The sequence below is a fragment of the Ochotona curzoniae genome, unplaced genomic scaffold, assembly GCF_017591425.1.
Source record: "Ochotona curzoniae isolate NIBS_2020 unplaced genomic scaffold, NIBS_Ocur_1.0 scaffold_3835, whole genome shotgun sequence".
NCBI classification, from domain to species: domain Eukaryota; kingdom Metazoa; phylum Chordata; class Mammalia; order Lagomorpha; family Ochotonidae; genus Ochotona; species Ochotona curzoniae.
This window is the reverse complement of record NW_024467114.1, coordinates 22,254,077-22,269,140: the sequence shown is the minus strand read 5'-3', so window position 1 is coordinate 22,269,140 and position 15,064 is coordinate 22,254,077. Positions and strand designations below refer to the sequence as shown.

Below are 15,064 nucleotides of genomic sequence, written 5' to 3'. Positions count from 1 at the left end.
AGGCTGCCTCCAGGGTCTATACCTCTCACTACCATGTTATTCCTGGCTGATTTCATATGTGATGGTCTTTTTTTTTTTTAAAATTTCAATTTTATTTCATTTTCTTTTGTAAGCCAGGAAGAAAGAGACCATCAACCAGCCCCAAAGCCCCCAGCTGCCTGCTTATTGCCCGGTTGTGCACAAAGGCTGCAGCTGGGTTGGGGCTGAAGCCCGGAGCCAGACTCACAATCTGGGTCTTTCCTGTGCATGGCAGGGACCCGGGGACTCAGGCCATCTATGCTGCCTCCCAGGACGTGGCCTGGTAACAAACTGGAGTCAGGACCTGGAACCTAGGAGTGATCTCATGATTAGCTACAAAGGAGAGCAAATGGCCCATGTGGAGGATCAACTTTTAAAAGCACACTGATCTGCATAAACAAGAAGATACAGTTGATCCTCACTGTCTGCTAACTCGTAGCAGTCATTTGAAACCCCAGAATCAGTGCTTGCAATTATGAAAGTGCTGTTGTGGCAGAGCGGTGAAACTTTGGAGTTGCTGCTGCACAGCCACCAAGCTAGCATCAAATGACTCCTCTCTGTATAAGCATGTTGTAAGCAAGGGTCCTTTCACCGCCTGTTTAGAGGCTCTGAGCAGATCCAACTGTAACGCTGCAGGACTCTCCCGTGTGCTTAGGTTCAAGGAAGTTGTGGTGTATCTTATGGAGAAAAAATACGTAAGTAGGTGCGCTTTATTAGGGCTGAGTTGTAGTGGTATTAGCTATGACTTCAGTGTTTCAGCTTCATATGTTAAGTTAGTTTTAAACAGAAACACACTTCAAAAAACATGGCATGTTGGTTGGTTTATGAAAGCATTGGGAGAGAGGGAGGGTGAGACTGAGAGAGCGAGGTATCTTCATCTTCTGGTTTACTCCTTAAATGCCTGCAACAGCTAGGTCAGCCAGGACCAAACCAGGAGCCCAGAACTCAGGAGCCCAAGTCCCAAGTACTCACCTGCTGTTCCCAAGGGTGCACATTAGCTGATCCTGAACAAAGGCACTCCCGCTGATGTTTCAACCGCTGTGCCAAATGCCTACCCCAGTAACGTAATGTTTTTTTGGTTACGTTGGGCCATTTTCACCTATACTTCTCAGAATAAGGAAATAACCTACTAAACATTTAACTTTTCTCAGCCCAGTTGACTTGCAAAGTATCTGACTAATGTTTCTAACCATATGGATTTGTCATTTTGTATAGGGGCATAACATGTAACTAGAATTGATGTAGAAACACTCTTCTCAAAGTTATCCAACTTAGGACCTGGCGCGGTAACCTAGTGGCTAAAGTCCTTGCCGTGCATGTGGTGAGATCTCATTTGGGCACTGGTTCTGATCCCAGAGGCCCTGCTTGCCATCCAGCTCTGCTTGTGGCCTGAGAAAGCAGTTGAGGACAGCTCAAACCCTCGGGACCCTGCATCTGCATGGGAGACCCAGAAGAGGCTCTGGGCTCCTGGCTTTGGATCGGCCTTTGTGATTGCTTGGGGAGTGAATCATTGGATGGAAGATCTTCCTCTCTGTCTCTCCTCCTCTCTGTAGATATAACTTTCCAATTAAAAAAAAAAATCTTTAACAAAAAAGATATCCAACTTCGATATGATTATGCTTTAAGAGATCATTAATTTGTGATGTGAAGTAGATTTTTAGTATAAATGGATATTTTCTTTTTAGAGCGAAAGAAAATGTCTTTATTTAAAGCCCGTGACTGGTGGTCCACTGTTCTGGGAGAAGAAGAAGAATTTGATCAAGGCTGTTTGTGTCTGGCTGATGTTGACAACAGTGGAAGTGGACAAGGTAGGCAATTTGTGGCCATGAATGGAGAGCAAAGCTTTAAAGATAATAAATAAAAATGACTTGCCTTTTTACAATGACCTTCTTATGAAGTAATTGAATTGTTGCAATTATGTCCTAATTTTAAGATGTTTTTTGTTTCTTTGAAAGATTTATTCATTTGAAAGTCTGAATTACAGAGAGGGAGACACATACACAGAATCTTCCATGTGCTGGTTTTAATACACAAGTGACTGAAACGTCTAGGGCTGGGCCAGGCTGAGGCAGGAACCAGGAACTTAATCAAGGTGTCCCCTGTAGGTGGCAGGGGTCCAGCATCTTATTTTGATTATCATGTGCCCTTAGAAGAAGCGATCTTACATCTGGTTGGATATTGCTCTTTCCTGTTCCTGTGGCCCGCGGCAGCAGCTGTCCAATCTGCTGGAGTTTCACCTGCAGTGGTCCCAGAAGAAGAGGGGAGTAGAGGTGGTAATTTCAGCTCACTGCTGTGTGTCCCTACACAGTGCTGTCTCATCCCATCTAGACTGAACAGGGATCTCCCTGCCGTGTGCCCAGCTCAGCTGCTGAAGCAGTTCTCACTATCCCTGCAGATTTTGGTGCCTACAGTGTATTCTTTGATGTTCATTTCTCCACTATTTAGTTTTTCTTTTCTCCTTTATTTTTCATTAAATGACATGAAATGCTGTCAGATTTAAGTATAACCGGTGAATTGGAATGAGACCAAGATAACTTCCCCAAATGCAGGCAGAGCTGAACTGGCCAAGCCATAGTGGGGACAGGGTGGAGTGTAGCTTGTGAGTCTGTAGATTTCCCCAAGGCTACCATCAGGACACCCAGCAGTGACTTCCTAGTGACCTGTGTGTCTTCGCTTGGGGCTGAAGTTCCCAGAAGAGCACCTGTCTTGTAGGGTTATTATCAGGATTTAGTGAATCAGGGTGTGTAAAGTGCTTAGAGCATTTGCCTGGCATGTAGAACTCTCCTAATATGCAGAGCTCTGACTTTTTTTTTTTTTTAAGATTTATTTGCTTTATTTGAAAGTCAAAGTTACAATGGAGAGAGAAGGAAAGTGAAAAACAGATTGAGAGAGAGCGAGAGAGAGATCTTCCATCTGCTGTTTCACTCCCCATAGTTGGCTACAATAGCTGAGCCAGCTGGTCTGAAGCCAGGAGCCAGGAGCTTCTTCTGGGTCTCCCACATCAGTGCTGGGGCTCAAACACTTGGGCCATTCTCCATTGCTTTTCCAGGTGCATCAGCAGGGAGTTGGAAGTGGAGCAGCTGGAAACTTGAATGTGTGCCCATGTGGGAATGCCAGTGCCACAGGAAAAGGCTAAACTTGCTATGCTAAGGCATTGGCCCTGGAAACCCTACTTTTAAGTAGATGGAAGTAAGAGTGTTACACAAGAGTGGTGTATTCTTACTGTTCTGGAGATGGGAAGTCTGCAGTCCAGGTGTGGCAGGACCTGGCTGCCTCTGAGGACTCCAGGAGTCCTGCTTGGCTCTTGCAGCGCACCCTCACTTGTGGCTGTCTCACCCGAGTCTCTGCCTGTGTTACACATGACCATCCTCTTTCTTTCTGTGTCTTCACGTGCCATTCTCCTCCCACGTTTCTCTGTTCCGTTCAGAGACACTCTTTGAATAAAAATTTGATAACATCTGCCAAGGTATGACCAGATATGGCCATAGTCACAGGTACCTGGGATTAGGACGTCACAGGATCTTTTCAGGGGACACAGTTTAATCTGCAGCACCCATCCTACGGTGTCCCCCTTTTGCACCCCAGGTTGAACAGTGTTAACCCAGACACTCTATCTATGAATGTGTCCAAACTCTGTTCAGTACAGTGTTTTTGACAGCTGTACCCCCTTGTAGAGTGGGGCATCCCTTTACAACCTTGCACTAGTCCCTTGACTAACAGCCTTGCCTTGACAGCGTTATATTCTGATTCTGATACTGAATGAAGACTTGGGAAATAAAACAGTGAAATCACTTCTCCGTAATGATACCTGTTGGTGCAGTGGTCTTTTACGTGGAACATGTCTGGATTCTTTTAATTTGTAGAGTTATCTTTCACGTGTTAGGAACATCATTACCACACTCGTTGCTTACGTTTGTTTCCTCTGTATCTTATTTTCTACAAAAATCTCTCTACAGATAAAATAATTGTGGGTAGCTTTATGGGATACCTGAGAATCTTTAACCCCCGCCCTGTAAAAACGGGAGACGGAGCTCAGGCTGAAGATTTGCTTTTGGAAGTGCATCTGAGAGATCCAATCCTGCAGGTGGAAGTCGGGCAGTTTGTTTCGTGAGTACAGCCCACTGATCTGGGTACTTTATTTCGGAGTATGTCAGTCTCACACATATTCTCTTAGATTTAATTGTTTATTTAATAGGTAGAATAATGACAGAGATGGGAGAAGAGAGAGAGGAGGAGTGGTGTTTCATACCCAGATGCCTGCGGTAACCAACTTGGAGAGGCCAAAGCCTGGAGCCTGGAACTCCATCCAGGTCTCCCACATGGGTGGCAGGGCACCAAGCGCTTATGCCATTTTCTGTTACCTTCCCAAGCTCATTTACAGGAAGCAGGATTAGAAATGGAGAGAATGTCACTCAAAGAAGTATTCCAGTATGGGGTGCTGGCATTGCTAGTAGTGGCCTAGCATGCTACATCACAACCCCAGCCTCTAAATATATAAGTATTCCTAATGTTTTTGGAATACTTTAAAAAAATTTTTTTTTTATTGGGCCCTGCGTGGTAGCCTAGCGGCTAAAGTCCTTGCCTTGAACGTGCCGGAATCCCATATGGTAAACATTTACAAATTGGGTTCACGTGATTTAATTGTATTTAGTTGAAACCGGTGACTTGTCCAAAGTCACAGGTGAATTAAGCAGGAGAGGCAGGACCAGCCATTGCATCTCCCGTGGGGCCTCATGAGGCCTCAGATCTGATTCCTCCTTGGGTCCTCGCATGGTTTCATAGTGAAGGCAGCTGCCTGAGGCCAGCTTGGAGCTCTGGGGTCGTCAGATTGGTGCTGAGTGTCACGTCGGAGTTTTTGTTTACTTGTGGGGACTGCCGTCATAAGATCTTTGAAGATTACTTGGCAACATCTTGGTTACATCTGAAAAGATTATTGAATAACTTGTAAAACTTGCCCCATTTTTTTTCAGAGGTACTGAGCTGCTTCATTTGGCTGTGCTGCATTCTAGAAAACTTTGTGTCTACTCCATCTCAGGTAAGAAACAGCCCTTCTGTAATGTAGGATTTCCGTTAGGAACTGGGGGGCTCACCGGTATTCCATCCGAATGCATTGTCCCTGGCGCTGACACGGCATACAGAACACACGACCTTCCCTGGATGGTTTCTCTTGATTAGCTTTGCCTCATTGTTATTTATGCATTCAGATCCTCAAACTATTTGTTTTCTGGGATTACTGTTTCCATGCGTACTTGCATTTCTGGTAGTGGTTTGTGGTAATCTCCACCCTCCGAGGAGTTGTGTCCAGGATTGCCTGGGAGCCACTGAGGTCAACACTGGGCCTCAGGACCCTTGAGTGATGAAATTCATCAGCTGTTGGGTCATAGCGGCCTGGGTGAACTCCCAGTGTTGTCTCTTTAGAGTTCCAGAGCCTTGGCATTTGGTTGTTTTCACTCAGCCGGTTGTCGAGATGTGTACATGGTTCTGTGGGTACCAGTCAAGTGGTTTGGCACCAGCACTGGGCTCTTATTAAAATGTAAAGAATAACTTTAGTTATTAGGTTATTTTTAGTTCAGGGAGTTTTTTTTTTTTAAGATTTATTTATTTTTATTAAAACAGCAGATACACAGAGAGCGAGAGATCTGGCATCTGCTGGTTTGCTCCCCAAGTGGCCACAAGGTCCAGAGCTGAGCTGATCTGAAGGCAGGAGCCAGCAGCTTCTTCTGGATCTCCCATGCAGGTGCAAGATCTCTAGGCTTTAGGCCATCCTTGACTGCTTTTCTAGGACACAAGCAGAGAGCTGGAAGGGAAGTGAACAGCCGGGAAACGAACTGGCACTCATATGGGATCCTCTGGGCATACAAGGCAAGGATTTAGCTACTAGGCTATTGCGCCAGGCCCAGGAGTTATTTTTGTGGATATTAATATGGGGAGAATGTATGGATAGGATAAAGCTGAATGTTTGTGGGGTTATGTCTTATATGAAAGATAATCTCTGGAGTTTGAGGTTAATGTTTCTAAGAATCACATTTTTCAGCTCAGACTCATTCTTTCTGATTTTTTCCCTTAACCTTGATTAGCTGAAAGGCAGAGTGACACAGGGCAAAGGAGAGGGGAGGCAGAATGACGAAGGGCAGGGGAGAGAAAAGGAGAGATCCTTCTCACCTGTCGGTTCACTCCCTAACTGGCTGTATTATACAGCTCTGGACCAGCCCTAGAGCCAGGAACTCCATCCTGGCTGCCCACAGGGGTTGCAGGGCTGAAGTACTTGAGTTACCAACCTTGGCCTTCCCAGGTTTTATCAGCAGGAAGCTGGATTGAGTTTGTAGCTGGAACTTAGACTGGCATGTACAAATCAATGGCTTACTAGTACCCAGACTCGTTCTCTTTTTTTTTTTTTTTTTTTTTTTTATTATTGTTGCTTACATTGTATTGTGTAGTACAGTTTCATAGGCGCTGGGGATTCCCCCCACCCCTCCCATACCCCTTAGACTCGTTCTCTTGATTTTAGTTTTCCTTGTATCCTGCTTTTTCTTGCAGTAATGATTTGTATTTGCTATCACTGACCTGCATATTTTTTTCTTTTCTTTTTTTTTTTTTTAAGATTTATTTATTGGAAAGTCAGATATACAGAGAGGAGGAGAGACAGAGAGGAAGATCTTCCGTCCGATGATTCACTCCCCAAGTGAGCACAGCGGCCGATGCTATGCCGATCCAAAGCCAGGATCCAGGAACTTCTTCTGGGTCTCCCACATGGGTTCAGGGTCCCAAAGCTTTGGGCCATCCTCGACTGCTTTCCAAGGCCACAAGCAGGGAGCTGGATGGGAAGTGGAGCTGCTGGGATATGAACTGGCACCCATACAGGAACCTGGTGTGAGCAAGGTGTGGCCTTTAGCCACCAGGTTATTGCACTGGGCCTAATCTGTTATATTTCTAAGTCAGGCTTTATGATCAGGCATATTGTATATAGTAGACATCCAATAAGTCATTGAATGAATGAGTGAACACATTTCTTCATGGTGCTGAGGCAGTTGAGAGTGAGTCTTCATTCTTCTTTACCAGGTGCTGTTTTCTCCTTTTCTGTTAACAACCATTCTTTTCTTCCCAGTTTCTGTCAGTGGCCTGATGAAATTCACTCTTATTAGTTTCATGGTATAAGTTAACTGCTCCTCCTAGTGACAGGGCACAAGCTTAGTATTGTGTAGTAACTGCAGAGGGGATGATACAGGCTACGTTAGAGCCTGGGTCTAGTGGTCCCTCTGTTTCTGATGACATGTCTGCCAACTGCAGGTGTTATTTTACCAGCAGGGTTGTACAGGCCGTGAAGTAGCAAAACTTACCTATACTTATGGTTAGCCAGGCCGCTGCTTGGGGCATCAGTCCCTTTGGAAGATCCCAGAATGGTTCAAAGCAGATCAGAGAGGAGGTATTTCTTAAAACCTGGAAATCGGATTTGATTTTTGGCCTTTCCTGGTCTCATTTAATTTATGGTCCAGGAAAACTATAGCCTCCAGGGTCCTCTGGAGTGCGGGATATGGACTAAGGAATAAAAGATGTGTTTCTCAGAAAAAGTTCACCACAAGAAAGTAGTGTGTTTTGTCACAGTTTGTTTATAGGACATTGAAGTATCTCCTCAAGTTACTGTTGAAAATGAAGGTTATTCTCCATGGGAATGGTGGATTTTACTGTTCCTTTCTTCTTTGTGTTCATGTAAAGACCTTGTGTTCCCTGGGAAGCTGGAGTTGTCCAAATTACATTCCTTTCTGCCCCACCACACTTCCCTTCTGTCTCTCTTTTCTTCAGCCTCTGAAGATATTCGTTGGCTGAAAATTTGTGTATTTTTCCTAGCTTGGCTTAAGCTGAGAAGCATGGGAAGTTGATGTTTTTGTTCTCTTGGTTTCTTGAGGTTCCAGGTTGAACTTTTTTCCCAGCTTTTACTGTCGCAGGGGAAGCTCGTTCTCTAGTTTGAGTGAGAGTATCAGTGGATTATGCTCTGACATCCTTTCCCCTAAATGCCCTCTTCCTGATTTTTTTAAAGTTTTTTTCTCTTATAGTCTGTTTGCTCCCCCCCCCAAAAAAAAAAAATTTGAGGCAAACTAGAAGAGATCTTTAAAATCAATCTCCTAGATATGCTGAAATGCCCTTAAGAGACAGAGGCCACTGTGTGACTTCTTCATGGTGGATGATACAGCAACAAGTGTATGCTTAATACAGAAATAGCCGGGTCCTGCTGCCTTGACATGAGCCCAACTTGTCGCATCCTGGAAGAGAAAGTATCATGTGACATCTCACATTGCTTCCTGATAGGCTTCTGTAAATAGTTACAGATGTGTGAACTTAAGCCATGCTAGTTTGTGCTCTGAAATATTCTTTTCCCACAGTAACGTACTTCATGTTAAGTATTTACTAAACATCTGATGCATTTTAATGAGTGTCATAAGTCTAGAAAGAAAAGAGAGAGATGTGATTCTGTTGACAGGTTGAACCTTCATCATCATTTTATGTTCCTCTAACTCCTTAGGCTTCGTAGCATTTAATAACATTGTGCTTAAAACTATTACCCAGGAGATCTTTTCTCAATTTGTTTATTTTTAAGTAGGAGTGAGAGAGAGAGAGGAACAGAGGGTGAGAGAAAGTGAGAGAGAGAAAGAGAGAGAAAAAGAGAGAGACATTTTCCATCCGCTGGTTTACTCCAAATGTCCACAATGGCCGGGTGGGCCAGGCTGAACCCAGGTGAGTGGCAGGGGCCACCGTCCCCTGCTTTTCTAGGCACGTTAACAGGAAGCTGTATTAGAAATCAAACAACTGGGACTTAAACAAGCACCCCGACATGGGAAGCTGACTTTCTAAGTAGGGCTTTAACTCACTGTACCACAATGCTGCCCCCAAGAATTTTTTAAATTTGTTGTTTTTTTTTTTTTTTAAATAAGATTTTGTTTCAACAAGGCTAATAGTCTACAGTCTATCTACTTAAAAAAAAAATTATGGGTAATCAGTGATTGGTTGACACTCAGCTGTTTTGATTGGATGAGACTACTGCTAAGTTAGACTTTTGGTTTGTTTATATACTAAATTGGGTTGGATTTCATTTCCTGGGAACCCAAGGTTTGGAGGCATTCTGAGATCAAATCTAGTTTTAATTTGACCCAATCCTCCACTTTCCAAAGGTGGAGGAAGGGCCAGGCTGACAAAGGGGAAGGTTGGGTAGGAGAGCAAATGGCCTTTTCCTCTTCTCAGCCTGGCTTCTCTAGCTGGGGCCCTGCATGCTAGCCGAAGACAGAGTCACAGGAGAGAAAGAACACAAGTGAACTAGCATGTGTACGACGCATGGACCCATGATGACCGACCCAAAGGGGTGACTACGATTTGGGCTTAACTACCACTTTGGGCTAATCAAAGGAAAAGGCATTTGCGGCTACTGGCATGGGAAGGTGAATAGAAAAATATAGCACACCAAGGTTGTTTTAGTGGTCTGTTACATATACATGTAAGGCTTTCTCTATTGATAAAAAGAACCATACTTGGTTCAGGAGAGGTGACATCATTATAAATAGGCATTTCTTTTCTTTCCTTTATAAATGCTTCTCTTTGACCTGTGGTTCAAAATAACCCACATGCTAAATAGACCTGTTTGGCGGTGGCATAGTCTGGTGGACATCAGTGGAAATGGCATCTTCTTTCATTTTTTGCTTTTTTAAAAAAGATTTATTTAGTTATTATTTGTTTGAAAGGCAGAGCTATATAGAGAGGGAAAATTAGCTGTTCTATCTACTGATTCACTCCCCAAGTGGCCACAGTGGCTGGAGCTGAGCAGATCTGAAGCCAGGAGCCAGGAGCTTCTCCTGGGTCTCCCAGGTGGGTGCAGGGTCCCAGGGCTTTGTGCCATCCACCACTGCCTTCCCAGGCCATAATCAGGGAGCTGTGGGCTGGCCCTATTTATTTATTTATTTAATTGAAGATGTTTTAGTGCTAAAATGGAAAAAAACATATTCTTATAATGTCATTGTATGTGGGTAAACCCTTCTGGGCAAAATAACCCTCAAGGAACTGTCCGTGCACAGATAAGTGTGTCCATACATGTGGGATCTTCAGAAAGTTCATGGGAATACGTTCATGCAGCAACTAACAAAAAATCCCTGTGTATGAATGAATTTCAAAATAAACTTTTAAAAAAATTATATTTTTTTATTGTATAAGTTTTATTTTTGATACTTTTTACATATTTGATTAGGGTACGAAGGGTCAAGGGCTAGAGGAAAGTGGGTATGACCATTGTTTTGACATTCTCTTTTTTCCTTCCTGTATCTGGGGGAACTATCCCCACCATCCCAACCATCCCAAGGTCCCTGATGTGGGGCATGCTCTGAGGGTCCTTCTCAAGTGGTTTTGATAGTTCAGCAGTTCTGTGTTGCTGGCAATCTTTTTACTCCAATCACAGTGAAATATCTCCAGACTCCAGAAAGGCAGATACACAGAGTCAAGGAGATATATAGAGAAGAAGAGATAGAGAGATCTTCCATCTATCAGTCCATTCCTCAAATGACCACAATGGCCAGAGCTGAGCCGATCCGAGCTGAGCTGGGAGCTTCTTTTGGGTCTCCCTCATGGGTGCAGGATCCCAAGGACTTGGTCTATCTCTGTTGCTTTTCCAGGCTTGTTAGTAGGGAGCTGGTTTGGAGGTGGAGCAGCCAGGACTTGAACCAGTTTCCATACAGGTGCCATAGGCAGCGGCTTAAGTGCACTATTACACTGGCCCAATATCTGTTGTTCTTTATCTTTCTGTTGTGCTGCTTTATAAATAATAAACAAGAAATCTTTTAAAAAATTTATTTATTTGAGAGTGTGTGTGATCCCATTCATTGGCAATTCTTCGTGTTCTTGGAATGACTGGGATGAGCCAGGGCTGGGCTGGTGACTGGGGACACATCCAAGTTGCCCACAGGTGGCAGCAATCCAATGACTTTTGGGTCACTGCTTTTGGTTCCCATGGTGTGCATTAGCAGGGAAGTGGAATCAGGAGCTGGATCCAGAGATCAAACCCAAGTTCTCTGATGTGGGATGACTGGGCTGAACATTTGCTCTGGGGCTTCAGTGTGGAAATGAATTTTTTGAGGGGCTGGTGTTGTGGTTCAGAGGTTAAGACATCTGCATCCTATGTGGCAGTGCCTGGGTTTGAGTCCCGGCTCTGCTCTCCATTCTGGCTTCCTGCTGAAGAGCATCCTGGGAGGCAGCAGGTGAGTCCCTGTCGCCCACCCGGGAGACCCACACGGCAGTCCTAGTTCCATGCTTTGCTTGGGCATTTGCGGAGTGATGGGAGTTTCCCTCTGCCTCTTCCTGTCTATCAAATAAACTACAGAAAGAAAAATTTTGAAAGAAAATACCACTTGAAAATGTTGGGAACTTCTTTTGTTAGGCAGTCATTTCTTTGCTCCAGTCTTGCTTATAAAGGAGACAACATCATTTATTTAGAGTCAAAGTTATAGAGTTTTATTGTTATTTAAATAATTATGCCTTACTGAGACATAATGGACCTATCAGAAATGGATAATAAAATGTCTCCCTGGATTAGTATTTTGTCTAATGGTGTGTACGAGCTGAGAATTGAATTATTTTAACTGTGCCGTTGAAATAATGGTTATTGGTATGCTAATTGCTCATGTTTTACTGCTTTGTCATTTTGAACTTCATTGAAATTGAATTACCTAGACTTGATGTAGAAAAGAAATGCATGTTTTTAGTGTAAACAAGTGCGAAGTGTGTCTTCCCTTTTTTCCCCGTAGGAACCCTGGGTAACGTGGAGCACGGGAACCAGTATCAGATCAAGCTGATGTATGAACATAATCTGCAGAGAACAGCGTGCAACATGACGTACGGGTCGTTTGGTGGTGTCAAAGGTAACGTGCTGCTGTTTGTCAGAGACAGCACTTTAAAAATACAGATTTAGAATATTGGATTCGACGCTGTTGGAAGATGATGTGGTGTGATGCTCTGAGAAAGCTAAAATAGATGTTTTATTGTCATCTTTCCGTCCAAATACCTGAGCAAAATAGTAAAAAAAAAAAAAAAAGAGAGAGAAAACTTTATAAACACTGGGTGTATTTGATTTCTATGTAATCAACACTTTTGTATAGATTGGAGGGACATAGGAAAAACCACCTTTGCAGCAATTTTGTGTCTTATTCGTAAACTCATTGGGATGGAGATTTTCAGTGAGGGGCCTTGTGCCGCTTCTCTCAGTAGAATAAAGGGCTGCTTTTCTATCGTCTGACACACTTGGGGGCACCTAGGTCCTGTTTAGTTAGCTATTTGCAATTCTCTTTCCTCTTCTCTTTCCTCTTCTAAATGTCCCAAAAGGGAATTGTTCAATTCTGCGCATCTGAAATCCCACCAGATATGATAAGAGAAGACAATACTTGAGTTAAGTAAATATAAGATTTTTTTTTTCTGATGGCAGCAGGACAGTTCTTTAGATCACCTCTGCAACATGCTGTGTTTTCTCCTCTAAGTTATACTGTTTCTAATTTCTTATCAGGTCATGCTAACCCAGTCAGAACACATTGTTTTCATCTGATGTTTTCGTTAGGTTGAACAGTGATTTTCTAAGGGACATGATGAGGGTCAGAGTGCACCATCCTAAGACATGGTACCTTGAGAGACTAGAATGTAACATACAAGCAGGGCTGATGTGCCTCTCCACGCCCGAAGGTTATAACCTGGAGGGATGTTGTGACTTTCCGTGGGGCAGGTCTGCAGAGCCTCCTGTGAGAGGTGTCCTCGCTGTACCTGCTGGAGAGCAGGAGTCTGGGCCGGAAGCCAAAGGCTCACCGTGATGGATGATGCGCTGCTTCCGCCGTCTCTTCCCGTTACATTTCCGCTGCTTTGTCAGGTCACATGTCTCCACGATCGTCCGCTTCCCGATCTAACCAAGTCCCAAATACATAGTCATACATACCCTTCAGGTCTTCATTTCCTCAGCAACGCTCCTATAGCACATGAAAGTTTAACAAGATGAATTGGTATACATTTCTCCTGTGAATCTGTCTACCTATGATCCGAAGTGGTTGAGAAAAAAAGATTTTTTTTTTCTTACAAATTATAATTGTTTCTGATTTTGGAAGGATTGGCTAACTTTGTCCCTACATATGACATCTTTTTGTTTTAATTCTTTAAAAAAACCCAAGAAACCATTCTGACAAGTTTTACTTTCCATTTCAGTTTTGGAACAGAAACATCCGAGTAAAAGAAGGGTAGTTCCGTTTCGTGTCTTTGAAGCAATTATACGTGTCCTTAAAGTATCTAAAGGAAAACGGGACTGTGAGTTGGGAAAAAGCAGTCGGGTTAGCGGAGGACAGGAGGATGGGCGGTTTCTGCTAATGGGCGCCAAGTGCTCTTTTGGGAACGATGAAATTGTTAAGTGAGGGGGGAGGTGTCTTGCTTTGTTGGACAGCCTCTCCAAGGCCCCCCGTGCGTGTGATGAGCTGGCCTGGCAGCAGTCGGGAGCCTGGAACTCCGACGCTGGTTTCCCGTGTCGGTGGCAGGAACCCAGGTCTTGAGCCATCGCTTACTGTCTCCACGTGCTCCTTAACGGAAGCTGCATTGTAGGCTCTCGGAGACGGGATATGGGTATCCAAAGGTGACAGCTGCCTGGCCGTTCTTTTCATTTGAAAACTCCCCTAGAGGTGAAATGAGTTTAGAAAAGAAACTTTAAAAAAAAATCCCTGTCTTCTGCTTTCTTGCGTATTTCATATGGCTTCTTGGGAAAGTATAAAGCTCGATAATTATGGTAATAGTTTTCTGAAAAAGAGCAAAGCAAAAGCAAAATCTGACATTGGTTCATACAAATCAGGTTCATACAAATTTTAAAATTAGAGGAAGGCAGTTGTGATTTTATATGTGTAGCAACAAGGAAATACCACTAGATGGCAGTCCTTCACAACTTTGGGCCTTAGTTGGCTCAGCCATATGCTGCTGGCTGTTGGAAATTACTTGTGAAACTTAGTTCGTGAAATAGTGCTTTACTATTTGAAATATTGCTTTACAATTTGACTAAAAAATTGTAAATTCCTTAAATTAAAGCTAAGTAGCAATGCTTTGAAAGAATTATGAGACAATTATCTCTTAGGATAAGTGTAGTTTTAAAAAGTTCTTTTTAGGGGCTAGTGCAGTAGCCTAGTGGCTAAAGTCCTCACCTTGCATGTGCTGGAGTCCCATATGGATGCCGGTTCATTTCTGGCTGCCCCACTTCCTACCCAGCTTCCTGCTTACAGATTGGAAAAGCAGTCGATGGTGGCCTAAAGCGTTGGTACCCTGGACCCGCGTGGGAGAACTGGAAGAGGCTTCAGACTCTTGGCTTGGGATGGGCACAGCTCCAGCCATTTTGGCCACTTGGGGAGTGAATCGCTGGATGGAAGATCTTCCTCTCTGTTTCTCTTTGAAAAAGAAAAACAAAAAAAGGATGTTCGGGGTCGGCACAGTAACCTAGCAGCTAAAGTCCTCGCCTTGAACGCGCCGGGATCCCATATGGGCGCCGGTTTTAATCGCGGCAGCTCCACTTCCCATCCAGCTTCCTGCTTATGGCCTGGGAAAGCAGTCGAGGACGGCCTAAAGCCTTGGGACCCTGCTCAGCATGGAGCATGGAGCATGGAGCTCCAGAGTCCATACTGGAAATCTTACATAATAGCCCAGATCTGAAACTCGTTGGAGGGAGTGGCACAAGTGACTGCAAACACAGAACCAGGTATCAACCATAATAAGTAAAATGGAATGGCAGACCTCTGGGTGACACAACTTAGAAATATGACCGAAGGAGAAGAATCTGCTAACCAGAAGTTCAATGACCAACAGCAAAAGAAGAAACACAGGCACAGTGAGTATTACTGAAGACACCCTGGCAAAGGAGCAAAAGCCTTTGCCAACCTCAGAGTTAACTGAGGAAGACATCGATAAAATGGGGGAAACAGAATTCAAAACACTTGTTATAAAATTTCTTACCAACAGTGTGGAGCACATGCAGAAATTTAAGCAATATGTCACACAGGAAATAGCAACA

The 15,064-nt window shown here is 43.8% G+C and overlaps 1 protein-coding gene across 1 annotated transcript in view; it reads left to right on the top strand.

Annotated features, from left to right (window-relative positions):
- Window positions 1-15,064, top strand: part of BBS9 (Bardet-Biedl syndrome 9) — a 333,069-nt gene that overhangs the window by 2,831 nt on the left and 315,174 nt on the right. The window contains exons 2-5 of the mRNA XM_040965097.1: window positions 1,704-1,826; window positions 3,975-4,125; window positions 4,989-5,053; window positions 11,796-11,909. Of these exons, the coding sequence (XP_040821031.1) occupies window positions 1,715-1,826; window positions 3,975-4,125; window positions 4,989-5,053; window positions 11,796-11,909 (442 nt within the window). The 5' untranslated portion in view covers window positions 1,704-1,714. The remainder of the gene's footprint in view (window positions 1-1,703; window positions 1,827-3,974; window positions 4,126-4,988; window positions 5,054-11,795; window positions 11,910-15,064) is intronic.